The 20,153-nt window shown below is 39.3% G+C and overlaps 1 protein-coding gene across 1 annotated transcript in view; it reads right to left on the reverse strand.

Moving 5' to 3' along the window:
• The window catches only part of LOC584030 (GATOR complex protein MIOS), a 42,600-nt gene extending 27,423 nt beyond the window's left edge, over positions 1–15,177 (reverse strand). Inside the window, exons 1-5 of the mRNA XM_030974181.1 lie at positions 15,101–15,177; positions 8,173–8,376; positions 7,179–7,288; positions 5,395–5,586; positions 3,225–3,294 (exon numbers count right to left, since the gene is read on the reverse strand). Coding sequence (XP_030830041.1) covers positions 3,225–3,294; positions 5,395–5,586; positions 7,179–7,288; positions 8,173–8,314 — 514 coding nt within the window. The 5' untranslated portion in view covers positions 8,315–8,376; positions 15,101–15,177. The remainder of the gene's footprint in view (positions 1–3,224; positions 3,295–5,394; positions 5,587–7,178; positions 7,289–8,172; positions 8,377–15,100) is intronic.
• Between the last annotated feature and the right edge of the window lie 4,976 nt (positions 15,178–20,153).

Genomic DNA, 20,153 nt, shown 5'->3' on the forward strand with positions numbered 1-20,153 from the left:
TAAATGCTCATTTATTTTTATTCTGTTAGTCATTCCTCTCTTAAATGAATGAATCAAATTCAAATCTGTATTATCATACCCATACTTATTACGAAAAATAATCATTTTATAAATAAGGTATAATAATAATAAATAATGTTTTAATATGTCTTGTTTACCCAGGGTAGCCTCATCGGTAGTTCTCCCTGAGGGCCCTGCAATCATATCATTACACCAGCTTTAGCTGAGCTACCATGAAAAGTTGCTCAAGCATTCAGGGAATTTTGCTCCTACCGGGTACCCATTTACCTTGCCTGGGTGGAGTATGGAAAATGTAGATTAACACATTTTGTATCATGCCAAAAGACATTAGTGCACATACATGTATATATGTATATCAATGTCTATCCTTTAAACTTAGTGTAACGCTTCACACAATCATATGTAGGTCCAATGTTACCAGGATAATAGGTCACATTTTTCAGAGCTGATATCGAGTCAAATATTTCAGGACAAAGATAATTTTGACTTCCTTTTTTCAAATTTAAAGAGGTTCACTGTAATGGAAAAATGTTAGTATCATATGAAGGCATATGAATATGAATACAAACTAGAACTGAAAAAGATAATACCGCAAGGATGCACTGAAGGCTAATGGAGATGAGGTGAACAGAAAGCTTAGATGGATCAACGCCCAACTGAATAAGACAGTTAACAGGTCTATCACTTGTCTTGGTCCATCATATTGGAGGGAGAACGAGAACCAGAGGCGGGAAAGGGAGAGGGTAAGAGAGTAGACAAAGAGAGGCAGAGACAGAGGGAGGCAGAGCAAGAGAGGGAGAGGGAGACAGAGATAGGGAGAGGGTGATAGAACTGTTCACTCTGGAGAACCATCACCAACAGGGGCACGAAGGGTCAGTCACGACTCAAGACCTATTTCCTATCCTCAAACTTGCCAAACTTGTTTGAACTTGGGGAAACCATAAGGCTTAAAGGCATCGTTTAACAATGTTAAATCTGAGATGCACGGCCCTACGTGTTTTCTGTGATATGTTGTCATATTGAAGCCCTACAAATATCGCGCTTCAAAATGATCAAGAAGTGCCTCAAAAAAGTTAAAATCTTAGAGTGACCGGTTTTACCATACTTTTCTTCCCCAATATATTGTAGTGTTATGAATACCGTTAGGAAAAAATGAAAATTTGGTTTCATTTCCAATCTTAAATATCTTAATGATCAGACAGGCGATCGGCTTGTAAAAAATCATGGGGGTCCTGATTGACCTAAAGGTTTATCATTATCATTGCAGCATGAGCTAAATCCAGAATCTGAGACAAAGTTACCGGATCCCTTTAAAACTTCCTTCCTCATACATGCAGGAGAGTTGAGTATGAACCAGCCCTGGTTACAAAATGGCACTGCCCACTGCCCATCAAACTTCTTCACAAGTTTTGAAGTTGTCATCAGTCAAACACAAATTGGCAACACTGTGACGTATTATACAAATAACCAACGGCCCAGCGTTCGTTAGTGGTGAATGCAATGTGCACGAGCCGCTTGCGGCGAGTTCACATTGCACTGTAATGAAACAGAGTGTACACTGCTGTACATTACACACAACAGGGTCAAGTGGGTTATTTGTTTTATAAAATAGCGACACATGAAAATCAAAACAAACGAAAGTCTAGATCTAACCTTAGATTCCATGAGAGTTATGTTGGTTCTAGAAAATTATACGATAAGACCTTGCTACTTGCTCTACACATACGCTGCGCTGGATATTGATCTTTTAGTGTGCAATATCACTTTTGACAGTGCTTTTTTGTCACGATCGTGCATGCACCAAACATAGGTGCATGTCATGTGACACGTTTTGACCAATCACGATGCTTAAAATACTAGAGCTATTTATAAATTATTTTAACTCCTCTCTTATAAGCTCTGTATTGACAATTTTGATAAACTTTTATTTTCTTAGTTATTGATGAGTGAATAGATTTGTTTCATACAGGGGTTGTATAAAAACATTAACATATTTGCAATAACCATATTAAGGGGGGAATGCATGAATAAACAATTTCTTAAGGGATAATATAAATTTTTGTTAAGTTTTTTTCATACAAGGTGACCTCACAAAATAGGTCACACAGTTGCCAAATTTTGTTTGACGGATTGCACCTTCAAAAAATTCATAACTTTCTTATTTCTAATCGGTTTTTGCTCAGACTTTCACCGACCTGTTTCTCATATTTTCTGCTTCTAATAAAACCAACTTAATTTTAGAGTGGACTTCCATTACAAAAAAAATCTTTAAAATGACATCATAAGGAATTAAGGATAGAATTATTCAAGATGATGCATTGGCCTGCATCCTGTAACTAAATGTCTGAAGCCTACTCTTTTCTGCTGGTATTAAAGGCCCACTGCACTACTTGTAGCTACTTGCGCCCTCTATATAACAAACAATGACTAATCGGTGACCATTGGTCCCCCATGATCCTCTTTTTCTTATGTTAACTGAGAGCTGAGTTGATGAGATAACCACCTGTCCAGTGACCTTGCAGGGCAGTCTAATCTCTCCTGTAAACTACGGCAGATAAGCTTTAACATCTGGAGCCAGCTATCAATCGCTTGATAGCTGTATACCCACAATTATACAATTTTCTCACAACTGCGCCAGGAGAGTCAATGTTGACAGACATGGCGTATTACAAATGTTCACTATTATTGTTCATTATATACATGTACCTCTCTTTAATATGTTCAATAAATCTAGTCATCTGATTGGTTGAAATTGGAGTCGTGATTTTAGCCATGCCTGCCTATGGGTCAATAGTTTTTAAAAAGATGCCCATTGCCCTGGGTAACGGGCCGCATAAATAAATTTTGCTGAGATCCCCATTGGTTTCAGTGTAAAAAGTTTCTTTGTGCGAGCCCAGATACAAAATACAGTGAAGTGTGCGTGCAATTCCCAAATGATCCTAACATTGAGGCAACTTTCCAGCGAAGATTTACAGACAGTGTCTCAGATTTTCTGCGATGTTTTATTAAACCAGTCTTTACTCAAGAAAAGGATAAGGTAAGAATTCTTTGTAGATTAGTTTGTGAATTTGGTATATAAAAGATATATGGACTGCTTGAATATATTCAAAGCATAGCTTTTCCTATACTGGCTCTCGGCTTGAGCCTATAGAAACAGCGATGCCTCTCATAGCAGTCAACATATCTACTGTTATTACACTCACCGCCTCTCACATTGATGTCATAGATCGATAGACTGCAGTCTGTTCTGTATTTGTCAAAACTAACAGCCAACTGAAAGAAAATTATACAGAATAGTACATAGCACACAATTATTAAAAAGCTTTGAAAATCACTTTACGCAATAGACAGGTTGACTAACATATTCAAAGTTATGGACGTTTCTTTCCCTGTGAAAAGTTACTTGGAATCCAGTCTGCATACATTACTTGTTGCTATGTCAGGAAAGCATCAGGCAAGCTTTCAGGTTGTCAAGAACAACCTTCTTGTAATAAGTTTGCATAAACTTTGAATATGGTAGTAAAACTGTATATCATTTGATACTACCAAATATTATTGAAAATTTGAAAATATACTTTTTTTCTCACATCAACATCGGAGACGGGAAGATTGCAAGAAAAAAAAAAACATGTGGAGGAAATCATACAGGATATATGTTAACAACAACCCAATTAAAAAATAAATACTATACGTAGCCTTAATGTATAAATGGTGAAAACATTGATTAAAATTTAGTCTCTCCTTCCTTGTATCATATTGACAGTGACAGATACATGGTATACTTTATCTACACAACAGGGGAAAAATGTGCTCAAATTTGTGCAGGTGCCAAAGGATGCCCTGCTCCAATATGGATGTCACAGTTAATATTTATAAAATGGGTTCAAGAAGGTGGCCAATGAGAAACGTCAAAATGGATCATGTGACCGTGCATTATTTGTTACTATCTGCATGGGATGCATTTGGGTGATAACAACCGTGGATGAAGGTCGCAGGGAGACATCTTCTGCTTATGGCCTTGCTAAGTAAGATTGTCGACCCATTTTATAAAACAAATAATACACAGGTTTTCGTTTATGACGTTATGGCGATGCAGCGCTATTCGGGTATTCACAATGGCACAAAATACACTCCGCTAGGTCTCATGAATTTTATTGCACCATAGTGAATACCCTCATGCACTGCATTAACCATAACGCACTCACACCTGTGTATTATTTGTATACTATACTAGTCAAGACTAAAAGCAAGCTGAAATTATGCCCAAATTCATGACAAACTGAATGTTTTCTATGTACCTGGTATAGAATACACCGATATAAAATCTATGCCCCCTCTATACGATCGATATCAAAAGATACAGGCCTCAACAGAAATGATACCATGTGGAAATGGTACTTGCTGATTATGTATGCAAATCAAGTAGGATGATAATCAAGACAAATCATGTTAAAAAAAACCCAATTTCAATACAGAGGAGGCGCGATAGCTCAGTCGGTAGAGCAGTGGTCTCGTTATCCGGTGACCCGGGTTCGAAACCAAGGCTAATGCCCTTTTGTAAGGCATTAATCCTCATTACCAGGTCTCTCGGAGAGGACCTTAAGCCGTCTGTCCTCTGGTTGCTTTAATACTAACAAGCATTTATGCTTTCTTAGCAGACAGGTAAATCAACCACCACTACACAGTATGATATCAAAAGATACAGTATGATATCAAAAGATACAGGCCTCAACAGAAATGATACAATGTACAAATGGTACTGAATCTGTATGCAATGCAAGTAGGATGATAATCAAGACAAATCTTATAAAAAAAAAAAATCCAACACACAATCCACTACCTGAAAACAGTTTCCCCTGTATTATTGTTCTAACAAGCCAAGCTTATACAGAGCCTATAATAAGTAATGCTGTGGTCCATGCACAACATTACGTATCATAGGCTCTGTATAAGCTTGGCTTGTTAGAACTCATGTGAGTAATGTGCCGCGGGATTCCATATCCACGAACAGAGCAACAAGACCAAACTCTGTAATTATTAGGATCTCTGTCCAGTAGTGCCGTGTTTTTGCCATGAAACTAAATTGACCAAATCAATTGAATCATAATATATATATATATATATTCTTTTTTTCTTTCCCCGTAACATGAGAGTAATTTTAATAGTTTCATACTTTTAATTAAATGTAATGTTAATTGTTATTGTACAATTGTTTTAAATGGGGGCATGCTACAAGAGTCCTATCTCGCACCCTGGGGCAACGTGTCTGACACGGCCGGTTGTAGCAACTACTTCAAAGATCAAGATACATTAATCTTGCTCTAAGGAGACACAAACGAACGAAATGCTGCCAAGCCATCGGATATTACTTACCAACTTTGAGTCGACAGCATTCCATGCCAGGCTGGTACATAGTCTGGAATGCTTGGGAGGGAATTCTGCTCCGATGAGATTAGTAGGATCTGTCTGCGGATCTGAAACAAACGAAGTGAGCAACACCTTTCCTGTAGAGAGACCAAGACCAAGCAGGTTCTCCGGTACTGCCTTCGGGTAACAGGCAAAACACTGCACAATCATAACAGAGAAGGACAAACAAAAATCCATGTTGAGTGTGAATATTTTGCCCAAAAGAGCATAGATGGTAAAAAAAAAAGCACTTTTTAAAGAGGGAAAATGCACTGATTACTTTTTTTTTTTATAGAGGTAGGTAGAGTATTATACAGGACTAGCAGGACCCGCGGAAATCCGCGGGATTCTAGAGGGGGGCGGGGGGGTGTCAATATAGAGACTGTCTAAATTAAAACCACCAAGAACTTTATTTGCCATTCAGGCCATTAAAAAAATATACATGTTTAGCGTCCCCGCCCGCTTCCTTTTTGGGGGCCGCCTCCTATTTTATTTTTTTTGAAATTTTTTTTTTGAAAGAAAAAAAACGGCGTCCCCGCCCGCTTCCTTTTTGGGGGCCGCCTCCTATTTTTGTTTTGATTTCTTTTTTTTTTTGAAAGAAAGAAAAAAACATGAAAAGCACTGCTAAAATGTATTTCTGATTTTAAATAATAATTGTCGGCCGCCATTTTGAAAGAAAAAAAGAAAGAAAAGGTCCTCCTCCTTCCCATTTTTCGAAAAAACAGGACGCTAAACATGTTTTTTTAAAAATTTACCTTACATAAAAAAAAAAAAAAAAAAATCCAACTGTACCGGTAGTTATTCTTTAAGCCACTGGAACTGCGTAGAGTTCCGTAGTGTAGCGTTCCGAATACGCAGAAATTAGGCTGCTATTAATGGGAAAATTGTCCCTGCGTAGGTTATGCGTAGGCTGGCGTACAGGTTTGCTTATGGTTGCTTACTGTGTGGAAAGCTTTTACTGCTTTGTCGATCTGGCGTAGGGTAGCGTACTGCTGCGTAGTCATGTAGAGTAGTGTTGCGTAAAAAGGCGTACTTTCTGCGTCAAGTTTCTACGCCGAAAGTACGCGAAAAAAATTATACATGTTGAATTGTTTTCGTTCATCTTGCGTACCCCTTTCCGTCCTTCAGCATATAGTAACGTAGGCCAGCGTAGTTGGTACGCAAGACTACGCAACTCTACGTATTGACCCCACGCCAATTAGTGACCCGCAAGTGTCACAAATAAAGTATGAAAAATATGCTCATCTGACCCTAATTAAACGCCTAAAACCCCCAAGCTTTCGGGGGTTTATGGCCCCTTGAAACCCGTGGACCCCACGCCTATATTATATATACACTCAACTCGCTGCGATCTGATCTCTCCCCCCCCCCCCCCCCCCAATTTTGAAGAACGTAACCCCCGAGCTTTTGGTAATGTAACAGATGGTAACAGATGAGAGTGTTGAAGATAAACCCCCCAAAAGAATAAAATGATATAGTCTATACCATCAACTTTGCTAAACACTTTTATGAAAGCAAGTTTAAAAGGGACAATTACCATTACCGGTAAAGATTATTTGCATCAAATCACCCCTAAAGCTATAAGACATACAAGTGGTTTTAAAACAAAAGAACATTAGGGGGAAAGATGATTCCATATGAATTTTCACTGATAAGTTATCTCACATTTCACTTCGTTGTGTGTGCGCGTACGATTGACTTACCGTAACCGTTTTACTCTTGTCGTTCGTGTTTTATATTATGAACCTTACTTTTATTCTCTGTACTTCGTCTTTGTTGTTCGTAAAGAGATCCGACTTGGAGAATTGAAGGCGTGCAAATCCTGTTTCAGAAACCTGCCGACCTGATGGTTTAGAAGATCCTGCAAAAAGTGCACAAGTAAGTTTCATGTGAATAATCATGAAGACTTATATAAAGAGTCAAAACATTCCAGGCACCATCTAACAGACTCAAGTTTAATCATACCGGTACAGCCAAATTGTGACCTTCGTGTATTACAACGCATATCACCTTATGATACAACGTCTCTAAGGGCTTATAAAGGACTTTGGATATTATGAGAGGTAGATGCCTGCAATTAAAAGTCTTGATCTAACATAAGAGCATAAAAAGGAACATCTTTAAATGTAGCTTAATTCAATAATTACAGCATTCATAAAAATATGGACAATACTCTAATCAGTCTGGACACTGAAGGTATCATAAATCATGGAAGCATAGCGTTTGGCTGAGCCAAGACATTCAGTGCGAGAGTCTCATCCACAAAATTCATGACGATATGTTTAATGGTTTGTTTTACCCAACTGCTCGGAAATCTACTTGTAAGTAAGCAACCATGGGACTGACGGCTTTTAGTCCTCTCATGGTGTGAACTATAGCTTCTCGGCTGTCTTGAGAATGTTCTACACCCCTAAACTTCAGCTCAAGGCACAGCACTAATTCAAGATCACCTTCAGTGACAGTTTTCACCTTACCCATCAAAGCAGTCAATATTTGAAGAGTTTAATTCCAGAAGGAGCTAAATTCATTTTGTAACTTCAGAGAAAAGGGAATTTTTTTACCAGATTTTGTACAGGCGTCTATGGAAAAGTGATATTAGAAGGTTTTCATAATTGTTCCCAATAATTTTGTTGAAAGACGGGTTCTTAAGTGAACAGTGTTCTGATATCAATTACTCAATTTTCATCAAAAGTGGATTTAGCTCCTTTTGGAATTGATCTCTTCATTTGTACATCATCCTCTTACCATGTCCTGCTATGTCATAATTGGAGAGTGACTCCACAGCATACTGGTTGAATTCCACTTGATTCGTTCCAACCGACAGGGAGAAAAAGGTATCAGGATGCACCGGGGACCATTGAATATCCTGCGTCCACTTGCTTGTCATCTTGGTATCCAGAAAGTTACAGTGGCAGGTTACTACTCAGCATGACTACTAAGATGATAAAGCTGAGAAGATTTGTAATCGTTAAGTCGCTTCACACAAAAGTACTCTTGTATTCAAAATAATGGACTAGTTATCAAAAGTCATCAAACTGCTTCATCTAAAACTGCTCAAATAGACGCCCCCCCCCCAAAAAAAAAAAAAAAAATTCTTACAAATATGAGCACTAGCAGATCGACAAAGAGATATTGACAGATGTACATAATGATTACCAACCACTGGTTCAACAGGAACGACAGAAGATTAGATTGCAGATTTAAACAACAACAATTTTCTAACATTGGTGTTGGGCAAGTTGGACTCATTGTATTTAAATTACATTTGGAAGTCAGTGTGTCAGTGAACATGTCCAGTGTTGCTTACCGCTCCTTTTTAAACTATAAAACGTATCGCTTTTCTCATAAAATCAGTAAAAAATTGGCAATGCAAAATCAGACATTTTTATACGCCAGTTTTATCTGCGATACCAGCCAGGATCAACACCATGAACCCCCGTCAACATTTACAGGTACATAGGATTCATGTACAAGGAAAGGAAAGCTCTGTCATTCATGTAAAGAAAATCCCAATTAAGTGTCATTTGTGAACCGATTTCACGTGTTGGATGACTAGAAAGAAGGATCCTTGAGGGTAAATTGAAGGTACTTTGCAAGGTTTATTGTGTGCAGGAATAGGTGATTATGTTCACATTTGTGTTTTTGATTACATGGCTCTTGCCATATCTATGGCTGTGGGCAGTTCAGTGCCAAGCCCAACAAAGGGTATCCAGATTTCTGTACCTGCACGAGAGCATCATCTAGTGGTGCATGAATATGCCTAGTAATGAGCTTCGTAACACTCACATCATACAAGTAGTAGATCTATTTTCAATTTTTATTCTGGCATAAAAATATTACTTTAGCTTTGGTCTTACTCCTACTCTGAGATACACTAATAAAATGGTCTTATTTCAAAACACATTAGGCCAAATAACAAAAAATAATGTGTTTCTAGTCCCGACTTTAAAAAAAAAAGAGGGGGCAGGGCATTACTACCGGTATTTACTATTTTGCAATTTTTGTTGCAATTTTTCCCAAGATGGCTGCCATGCTAATTATAGCTGACCAAGCCTATTTATTCACGGATATTGGGCTATGTGAATATACTGATGCAATACATGACAAAACGAATGATTTGTATCACTTTAGAAGCTATTTAAAAAGAATGTATTTCACAGGCTTTTTTTCTTCTTATTCTGAATAGTAAATAGTAAAAGAAAAGGAGGCGGCGGCCAAAAAGGAACACTTCATTTTTGTTATTTGGCTTTAATAAAATGAATATTTGTGAGAAAAATAATTGTTATTGATCACTCCTACAAATTACAATGCACAAGGTCTAACTATAAACCTTAAAAGTGACTTTGGCCTTAAATTACTCCTTTATTTTGTGGCTATTGCTGCCCTCTATGGCCAAATACCTTAGTTGCAGTAGCAAGAATTGCCACTTAACTTCTTAATCTTATAGGCTTAACAGCGTGTCCACACACACACACAAATTTATCCCAAAACTCTATAAAGAAACGTCGTATAAACAATCATTGTATATAGCGAACAGGGCGTCCATACAAAAGAAACGTCGTTTAGCAAACGGCGTCCACACACACACAGTAAGAAACATTGTATAAAGAAATGTATAAAGAAACTGATTTTGACGAGATCAGTTGACATGCCAGCCGGCCGATCATGAAGTGCGGTCATGTGAAGCCCCGCCCAGTTATACCGTTCTAGTTTGATCGTACGTCCACACACAAAACATTCTGTGATTCTTTATCGAGTTCTAGTTCAAAACGACGCCCAGACCTGCGTTTCGTTATACGACGTTTCTTTATATGACGTATAGTTAGTAAGCGTACACACACACTATTTCATTGTATGGCTATTCCGAAACGATATTCTATACCGTTTTAGGATAGTTATAACTATAAGATGAATTTTTTCTATGTGGACACGGGGTAGTTATTCTTAATCTTAATTTAAGCGGCTTTTAACTTAAATTAGGTTAAACCTAAAGTTTAAAGATAAAGTTGACTTACTTATATGAGTTATCCAATTTTTATCTCAGAACTGTGAAACGGTACATTCATGCATTCGAACTGGTAATCTATGACATGACCCGTCTGATATATTTCCGGGTCAACCTACCAAAACATAGCCCATGGCCAATCAGAGCACTCATTTAATATTGGGTTTATCAATATTTATATATCACTGGATCAAGCCGGGCTGATTCGTACGTAGCTATTGGACGTTCGAAAAAGAAAAAATTAATATTCATCAGCTAAAACCAAGATGACTGACAACGAATATGTCGACTACAAGACTTTCTCGAATTAATCATGTGAGCAAGCTATCGTAAGTCAAAGTAGATATTTCTGTGTTATTTTTTATCTTTAATAAAAATCAGTGTAATATAGTGCAGCCAGAATGGATATATGAAGACTTACTAAAGAGTGAAAAACTTTTTGCATATATCTCATTCATCGCGGTCCAGCCGAACCGAACCAAATCCTCCCGTACAGTCCCCATACGACGATCTTCAGTCTATGTATAGAGGCAGTCAGAGGAGCCAGATGCGATCTAAGCAGAACAAACGTTGATATCAGAGACTGAAGATTTCGGTCTAGGTCTACTCTTCAGCAAAAATTATAACTCTGCATGTACCACTTTTTTGTCCATTCTGGACAAAACTTAGATGAATATACTGCCTATATTTTGGGGAACCGTATCTTTTGATAGAAATTCGGTGAGTTTTGAAATTTGAAATGTGTTCTTCTGAGTAGACTAGGCCTAGATTTTTCGAGTGATCCAACCACAATGGTGAAAAACAATCCCAAAAGGAAATTGAAAAATCGTTTAGACACAAAATGGTGGCATAAAAATCAGGCCTCATTTTTATAATTTTAGGCTGTTCTTCTGAATGGAATTCATATTCGGACATCGCTAGAAATCAGCGCTAGGTCTAGGGCACTCCAGCAAAGCATAGAGAGTCAATGCTAACGCGTATTGACCTTTAGCACTGCATGCTTGCTGTGAGGCAGGTATTATTATACCCATACACAAATATACACACCACACAAAATCGCATAGACTGTACACAATCATGTCGACGCAGCTGTAAGCAAAGTTTGACACTAGATTTACAATTTGAATTTTTAAATTATTCTTTTTAACATCAGTAAGTTAAAAAAAATGTATTTTACTGCTATTTAGGTGTCATCAATTGTCACTAAAGTACCGATTTTGAGTGAAATCAGTTGAGTTTTGTACAGTGGTGTTTGAAATGTTGACAAACATATAGACTTTTCCATGGGATTGACCGCAGTGACCTCAACCAATTCTTTCAAAGACCTTTGAATGACAGAACATGTGGCCACGGCTTCAATCTATCGAAAGTTAGAGCCTTCACTTCTATCCGAATGGGATCGTTTTCACAGCGAGTCGTCAATTTACGGAATGCGCTTCCAGTTTATGTAATTGATAGCCCATCTGTAAACTCATTCAAATCCAACCTAGAAAAAGCATGGAGAGCTAAATATGACATGTACAACCCTAAAGAAATGTTTCCTTGCTATTGCATTGTCCGAAGCTCCGACGTAGGCGCAATCCCCAGTACATACAGACATTAATCCTACTGCAGAGGGGCATATAAGTAATTATACTTGAAGCCCAACATCATGGTAAATCAAGGTAAAGTTAAATCAAATCAAGGTAAATCAAAAGCCCAGCTTTTACTACACAGCCAGGATAGTGATGCTCCTATGTGTGGTCTAGGGTCTATTGTCCAGAGCTGTAACTTGTCATATTTAGAATATGATTGAAGGCATTTGAAGAGCCATGCTTTTCAGGGAACATTTTTTTTCCTTGATGGTCTTCCACTCTTCCACACTTGCATAATATTAATAGCAATGAGAACGCTCAACCTTCTCTTCAACTTCAAGCCAGACCAACTGCGCCAGGGCCAATTTTATGAGAAATCTGGTAAGTTTTGTACAGTGTCTGTGGTGTCTGTGTTGTATGAAATTGTTGAGAAACAACAATTGTTGAGAAACATGTTCATACACATAATAGTATACTAATGCTCCTATTACCAAAACAAAGTGAAGGTCAAAAAAGTAAAGATTAATAAATAATAGGCTCAACATTAGACAGCAATAACCATCTGATTTGGGTCATTTCTTTAATAAAACTGACATTTGTTGTCATTCCCCAATACAGATGGCAACCCAGAGATCTCGTACCGTGGGGGTAAATTAGAGCCACAGCGTAACAGCTTTTCGTTACCGACATTTCTCCCCCAATTTTCTTTATTTAGATCTAATTTCCTGATTTCTAAATCAGATGTAAATTAGGTCGGTCTATATATCTCCTAATTACAGTTTTCAAAATTTGCTAACCTATTATAGATCTAGAATGTGAAATTTTCGGACTTACTTATATGAATTATCCAATTTGTTCCTCAGAACCGCAAAGCAGTTACGTTCATGCATTCGAAATATTACCCGGCGGCCGATATATTTCCGGGTCCACCTACCAAAACATAGCCAATGGCCAATCAGAGCACTCGTTTCGTGGGAGTTCGTTGGTCAAGCCAGGCCGCGACTTTGCGTTTTACACCCTGGCCTGGACATTTTCCCGGTAAATAGCAATGAAACTGCTTGAATGAGTCTAGTCTACGCTCCTCGATCGGGCGCGCCAGTTCCAAATCGAATCGTACATGCACAGACGTACGTCGATGCAGCATTTATACACACCGTACGCAGCTGCAATACTGAAGATTAAAGGGAGTGGATCGCCAGTTTCCATGTGCAGAAGGCCATAATTCGCTGACACCAGACTTGGTGGAAATACCATTAATGGGGGTACAAATTTGCACACAGCAAACCCATAGTCCAGTCAAGAATTACCCCCTAATCTCTCGGAGAGCTCGAGAGTCTTCGGGCAAATCAAAGCATTACATAAGGTCCAATGGTCATAAAACTCAAGGCTAACCCTGGTGATTGACAACACCTGTTATTGGGTAAACACTCGAACGGTGTCGAATTCCCCATGAGAGCCGACTACTCAGTGACTTTAAGGGAGAAGATATAGGATTTCAAGTTCAGAACAACAAGTTAAGAAGCTTGCTGCACGATGGAATTCATCGAGGATGATGACGGAGTGGCAAGTCTTAGAAACAAATATGAAGAGAGAGAGAGAGGCCTTAGAAACAAGAGGGGGTTAATGAGAGAGAAAGAAAGAGGGGTCTGAGAAATACATACGAGAGAGAGAGAGTGGGTCGAGAGAGAGAGGTCTTAGAAAACAAATATGAATAGAGATGGGGGGGGGGGCGGGGGAGAAATGGGTCTTAGAAAACAAATATGAAGAGAGATGAGGGGGGGGGGGGGGGAGGTCTTAGAAAACAAATATGAAGGGAGAGGGGTCAAGAGAATTAGAGAAATTAGGTCTTAGAAACAAATGACATGAATTTAAAAAATGAAAGACGTGATCCCACAATAATAGAAAATGGTACGAGTGCAATATTTAAATCACAGTTTATGTATTACATTACCATTACACATGTCGAGTGTAGTCTGTGTATGTGTCGATATGTGTACACGTGTGTTAGGGGGGGGGGGGGGGTCCGAATCAGCAAATGGTTTGAAAGTAGGCTACACGTCAAAAATTGAAACCCTGAAGAAGGCGGAATTAAACCACAAAAACCATAATATTATTTGGTTTCTCTCTTTCCTTACTTTGATTAATTCCTTCTCTAATTTCTCTCTTTCTTTCAAGTTAGTTTTTGTTTTCTCTCTCTGCTTATGACATTCTTTGTTTCCTCTCTGTTCTTTAATTATTTATTGTTTTTCTCTATTTCCTTCTGTTGTTATTCGTTGTTTTTCTCTCACTCGTACGTCTCGATACAAAAGTACATGTACCGCGTACCGCGACACTGGACATATAGGACGTACGTTGAGCATTGCAGAAGAGCTACGTGCGCGCGCAATATCTTGTCATGGATAGACTTTTCCCAGTCGGTTCCTTGAAATTTATTGGGAAAAGGTCCAGGCCAGGGTGTAAAACGCAAAGTCGCAGCCAGGCCGACTCGTATGTAGCTACGGTAGCTATTGGACGTTCGAAAAGAAAAAATTAATATTCATCAACTAAAACCAAGACGGATAATGTTGACGACGAGACTTTCTCGGATTAATCATTAATTAAGGATCTAAATGAGCAAGCTATCGTAAGTCAAATAAGCTATATTTAATATATAGACTAGACTATGTTATTTTTAATTAGACTCTAATTAATCTATTGTCATATTGCAGCATGTGCAGATGTGTGAGGATGTAAAGAGTGAAAATCTCGTAGCATATCTCATTCATCGCGGTCCTGCCGAACCGAACCATTGGTTCCCTACAGTCCCGATAGGACAATCTTCAGTCTCTATAATCGGAGGTCTAGTGGAGCCAGACGTAGTCTCAGTGGAACAACCGACGATTAGAGAGACTGAAGTTTTCGGTCTAGCTCAACATTTGCTTTGACCCGACACCATTTACTACATGTGGGACCTTATCTGAATTTTAGCTGCGAGAATAACGTGATTTGATTTTGAAATCTATGGTCAGATCTACAATTTACAGGTGAAGGAGCGAAATAATTGACACCGAGCTATTAATAATATTCACACAAATTAAACGGTGAGTATTCTTACCTCTAGATTAATAAATATTATAATACGATGTAGGCCTACAGACTATCATAATTATCGGCATCACATTTGGACTCCTTTTGTAATCGAAACTAGCGACCAATAAGCGCCATGCATCGGCGACCAATACGTTTCGATCATCGACGGAACTACTGCTGTACATACACGAAAAATCCTTATTGTCAGGTGTAATTTTATGCAAAATGCTAGTTTGTCTATAGTGGAAAAAACTAATTTTTGGCTCAGATTTGATATCCTTATGATAAGATTTTACACCACATAGCTAGTCTTCTGGAAAAATGACTTGAGGATTCACAAGACTGACATGCAGTCAGTCTCGTGGGCATTAAATTCTGACAACTTTTCTGAGGGTTCGATATAGAGAAAAACATCAGTGGCGGATCCAGGGGTGGGCCGAAACGGCCGCGGCTCTATTGGCGAAGCAAAAAAATTGAGAAGGAAAAAAGAGGAAGAAAAAAAAGAAGGAAAAAAAGGGGGAAAAGGAGAAGATAAAAGAAAAGAGAACAAAAAGTAAAGAAAAGAGAGAGAGAGAGTTCAAAAAAGAGGAAAGAAAAAGAAGAGAGGAGCCGGGGAGAAAGCAAGACAACGAAATGGCACTAAAAATTAGTGACAGTAACGACGACAACGACGAATAAGGGAAAGACAAGGGGAAGGGGGTGCGTGAAGGCGGATGCATTAAGGGGAGGGGGGGGGGGGGGGGGGGGGGGGGTGACTGGCCGTATTCTTATTTTTAGGTTATGCGAAACTGAGTCGAAATTATGCTTCTTTTCAAAACAATCTTAGCATGCTTGTTTATGTTAAGCCGGAGTGCATGAAAAGGTTAGTGCAGAAACACTTCTGAAAAGGCCGCGCCCGGCCCCTCCAAAGAACGGCAGAATGGTAATCTATAAATTACGGGGTCATTCTTGATGGCTTGGGAGTCGTTATTAATTAAGGAGGGGCCGGCCCTACTCAAATGGTTGTGACCAGGCGCGGATCCAGGATTTCTTAGGGGAGGGGGCCCAACTTTTTTTTTTTTTTTGCTCCCGAAAATTTGAAAATCGCGCCAGCCGAAAAGACGCTCAGTGGGGGGGGGGGGGGGGGGGGGGGGGGGGGGGGGCTGGTACAGAGCACATTTTTTTTTTTTTTTTTTTTTTTTTTTTTGCTCCCGAAAATTTGAAAAACGCGCCGGCCAAAAAATTCGCTCAGTGGGGGAGGGGGGGGGGGGGGGGGGGGGGGGGGGGGGTAGTGAGCACATTTTTTTTTTGGATCCTCAAAAAAATTTCAATTTGCACCCCCCCCCCCCTTGAGCGCCAGGGGGGGGGGGGGGGGGGGGGGGGGGGGGGGTAGTGAGCACATTTTTTTTTTGGATCCTCAAAAAATTTCAATTTGCACCCCCCCCCCCCTTGAGCGCCAGGGGGGGGGGGCCCAACCCCCCAAAAAGGTAAAAATCACGTGATTTTACATGATTTTTTTTCTCAAGGCCCCCCCCCTGGATCCGCCACTGGTTGTGACGGTAACGATGGATAAGGCAGAGGGGGGGGGGGGGGGGGTCGAACCCCCCTCAAATTTTTGTCAAGTTGTCAAGTTGGTCCTGATGTGTATAATGCGTAGACCAGGGGTTCTCAAACTTTTTCTTTGACGGTCCAGAAGCGATTTCTATGAAAGCTGTAAGGTCCGAAATGACACTTGTATACTGAAGATAATGAGGCTTGTTTTTGGTCTGATCCAAGGAGAATTGTTACAGTTTAAAAAAAACAGAACCGCCAGTGCTTCCACTCGTTTAAATAGAGTTTCCTGAAAAAGAACACCCAATATCCTGGAATTTGAAAGAATTTTCTTAAAACATTCAAAATGCCTCTTACGTGGATTTCTTATTTGGATGAATCGCACAAGTGAATAGGGATTCTTGCTATACACTTTTACCTTTGTGTAAATAATAAAAAGTCCACGGGCGTGGTTGTTAGAAGCTTAAACTACATAAAACTCTCTCCAATTTTGCAGGGGGAGAGCCTTTGTCGGGAGTCTTTAATAATAAAAGGGATAAATCCTTCACTGAATAGGGATTCTTGCTATATGTTACCTTTCTTCGCTCCAGTGATCTCGAGGCAGCAGACAGCAAGAAATTGTGTAAATAATTCGCTGTTGCCGGGAGTCTTGCATGGGGCGGAGCCCCAGGAAGTTCTTGAACTTTAAACAAAATTAGGAAATTCCAAATAGTCGTCATGAGCGATAGAAATTGTAATTTCCTCCTTGAGAGTCACATACCCCCTTTCATTTCATTTTAGAATTTAACCTCTCTTTCTCTCTTAAAGACAATTTCATATAACTTCTGTTTTCGTATTGTTGTACTTTCGTCCGCAGACTACTTAAGCACATGTCGAGCCAACTCAGTCGGAAATGTAATATGTAGGTGTAAGTGTAAAGTTAAGTTTCATGTTCTTCCTTTTTTCTTTCTTTCTTTCTTTCTTTCTCTCCCTCTCTCTGTCTCTCTCCTTTTCCTCTATCTTCTTTAAAAAAAAAAAAAATCTTTCTTTTCTTCTCATTTTTCTGTGTGTGACATGCGTTGCGCGTACGTCTATCAATGTCTTAATATGGTAGATTTACATTTTGATGTTTCCCTTTGTAGGTGCACCTTATATTCCAGAAAGTGCCCTATTTTGATGGTGCCCCCCCCATGTATTGATCTCGATAAAAAATAAATTTCTCATTTATTCTATTTCCAATATATCTAATACTTGCACTAATTAACACCAATTTTAGCACCAATTAAAAAAAAAATCGTCTACTTTCTCTCAAGACAACATTATATAAAGGATTCATTAATGCAAGGCTATCACGCGAGTAATCTCTCAATTTCTAACTTCCTGCTTTCCTCATCTCCCAGTCTCCCTTGCTTTAATATTCCTCGTTACTTCCTTCCAATTGAACTCCAACTTAATTGATGTTATACACTGTATCTATTCTTCAACTACAGGTAGATGCAAATGTTACTCAAAATCCATTATATAAATCACACTCAGGATACAGCCAATCGACGAGAATTGTTTCAATCTATATTTTACATGTATCATTAATATATGGTTTTACAATGGCTATGGTGATGAGTTGTCTAGGTAACATGTTGATGTGTTTGTTAAAATGTATTACCATGGTGCACCCAAGTTCTTGGTTACAAACAAATTATGTGTATGTATTAACGTAAGTTCGTGCCTTTACATATCACAGTAGAAATCAATGTTTTATATTTGATGCAGAATAATATTAATATTTGGAGATTAGAAACACAAACAGTTTCCATAACCGTTCAAGTGTTTCAAGAAAAAGTTAAGAAAACTTTCTCCTGGATGTTCATTGGAATTAATCGAGAAATTCCCCTCGCTAGCGTGTAAATAAAAATACGCCGGCCGGCCATACGTAAATGGCAGTGACGGTAACGACGAATTAGGAGGAAGGGGTGCATACGTGAACTACAAGCGTATTGGGGATGATCATACTATCATTTTAGAGTGTGCAATCTGGGTCGGAATCCAGCATAATATATTTATAAAAAAAGAGGTTCACATAAAAGCACTCATGATAAAGCCGCGCCCGGCCCCTACAACATCATTTTGGATTTTCAGATGATGGGGCGGGTGGCAGGGGTAGGGGGCAAAGTTCGCCCCACTCTTCAAGTACCCCCCTCCCCAAAGGGCCACTTTTACTTTGTAAAGAAGTGCCCCTTCCCCTTTTTAACTCGGATAAGCGCACATTTCATCAACACATGTGCCCCCTTTCCTATCTGATAAGGGCTATTTAGAAAAATGAGGCCCTTCATAAATAAAAAGTGTCCCTTTTCATCTCTGGTAAATGACCATTTTCATATATGAGAAGTTAATTCTTTTCACTTCAGTGCGCTCTTCACCTCCGATAATTGCCCCTATTCAAATCTGAGAGATGCTCGTTTTACTTTGAAAAGTACCCCTTCCCCTCCTGATAGGTACTCTTTCATCTATGATGAGTGCCCATTTTCACCTTTGCTAACTGCCCTTTTATTTTGAATCGTGCCCCTTTTCCTTTCTATTAAGGGACCTATCCCCTTTCATAAATGCCCCTTTTCACCTCTGATAAATCAATTTCTGATGGATGCCCCTTTTCCGTCGACAAATGCCCATTTCCCATACTCATAAGTGCCCAATCTCATTTCTGGTGAGTGCCTCCTTTCAGGTGTAAGAAGTGCCCAGTTTAAACCTTGATAATTACTCTTTGTACCTTGACACATGCTCCTTTTCTTTTCTAATAAGTGTCTTTATCCCTTTCGATATGTGTCCCCTTAACCCTCATCATCAGGCACGTAGGCATGGGGGGGGGGGGGGGCACGGGGGGGGGGGGGGGCACGTGCCCCTAACCTGCTCATCATTAGTCTTGCACTAATTTAAAGCGACTAAGAGTAATTTCCCCTAAAGCTTGCTCGCTCGCTCGCATTTATAGATGATACAATTATATGTCACTTTAAAACAAATGTTTTTTCAGTCTTCCGTGATGCTTATAACCCATCATGATTTGGTTTTTTCCTTTTTATAAGATGTAATTTTTCACTCTGCGACCTCACAGATCTTACATTTTTCTCGCTCGCTTTGCTCGCTCGCAAATGAATATTCAGACAATCACACTCAGCCGAAAGTGTGATGCTTAAGCAATAACTTGTATGATATATAAAGAAAAACAAATATTGAAATCGTCCCTGATAATGGGATCACAATGAAAGGGTATATACCAATGTCTAAAAAAATGTATATTTTCGCCTTGAGATTTCACTTTGTAGGTGCCCTTTTTTGTTGGTGCTTTCCACTTTGGAAATAGCTCCGCCGCCCTGCTTACGCATTAGCGCCAGCGTTAATTTCACGCTTGCGCGCACAGGGGGTGTCTCTGTGCGTGTGTGTGTGTGTGTGTGTGTGTGTGTGTGGGGGGGGGGGGGGTTCCTCTGATTTTTTTTTAACCTAGATTCGTGCGATTCGGTTAATACTTTTAGAGGGAGTCTGAGGGGTGATGTGCCCCCCTCTGAAGCTGACATTTT

The sequence above is a fragment of the Strongylocentrotus purpuratus genome, unplaced genomic scaffold (genome assembly GCF_000002235.5).
Source record: "Strongylocentrotus purpuratus isolate Spur 01 unplaced genomic scaffold, Spur_5.0 spur5_contig_866, whole genome shotgun sequence".
NCBI lineage: Eukaryota > Metazoa > Echinodermata > Echinoidea > Camarodonta > Strongylocentrotidae > Strongylocentrotus > Strongylocentrotus purpuratus.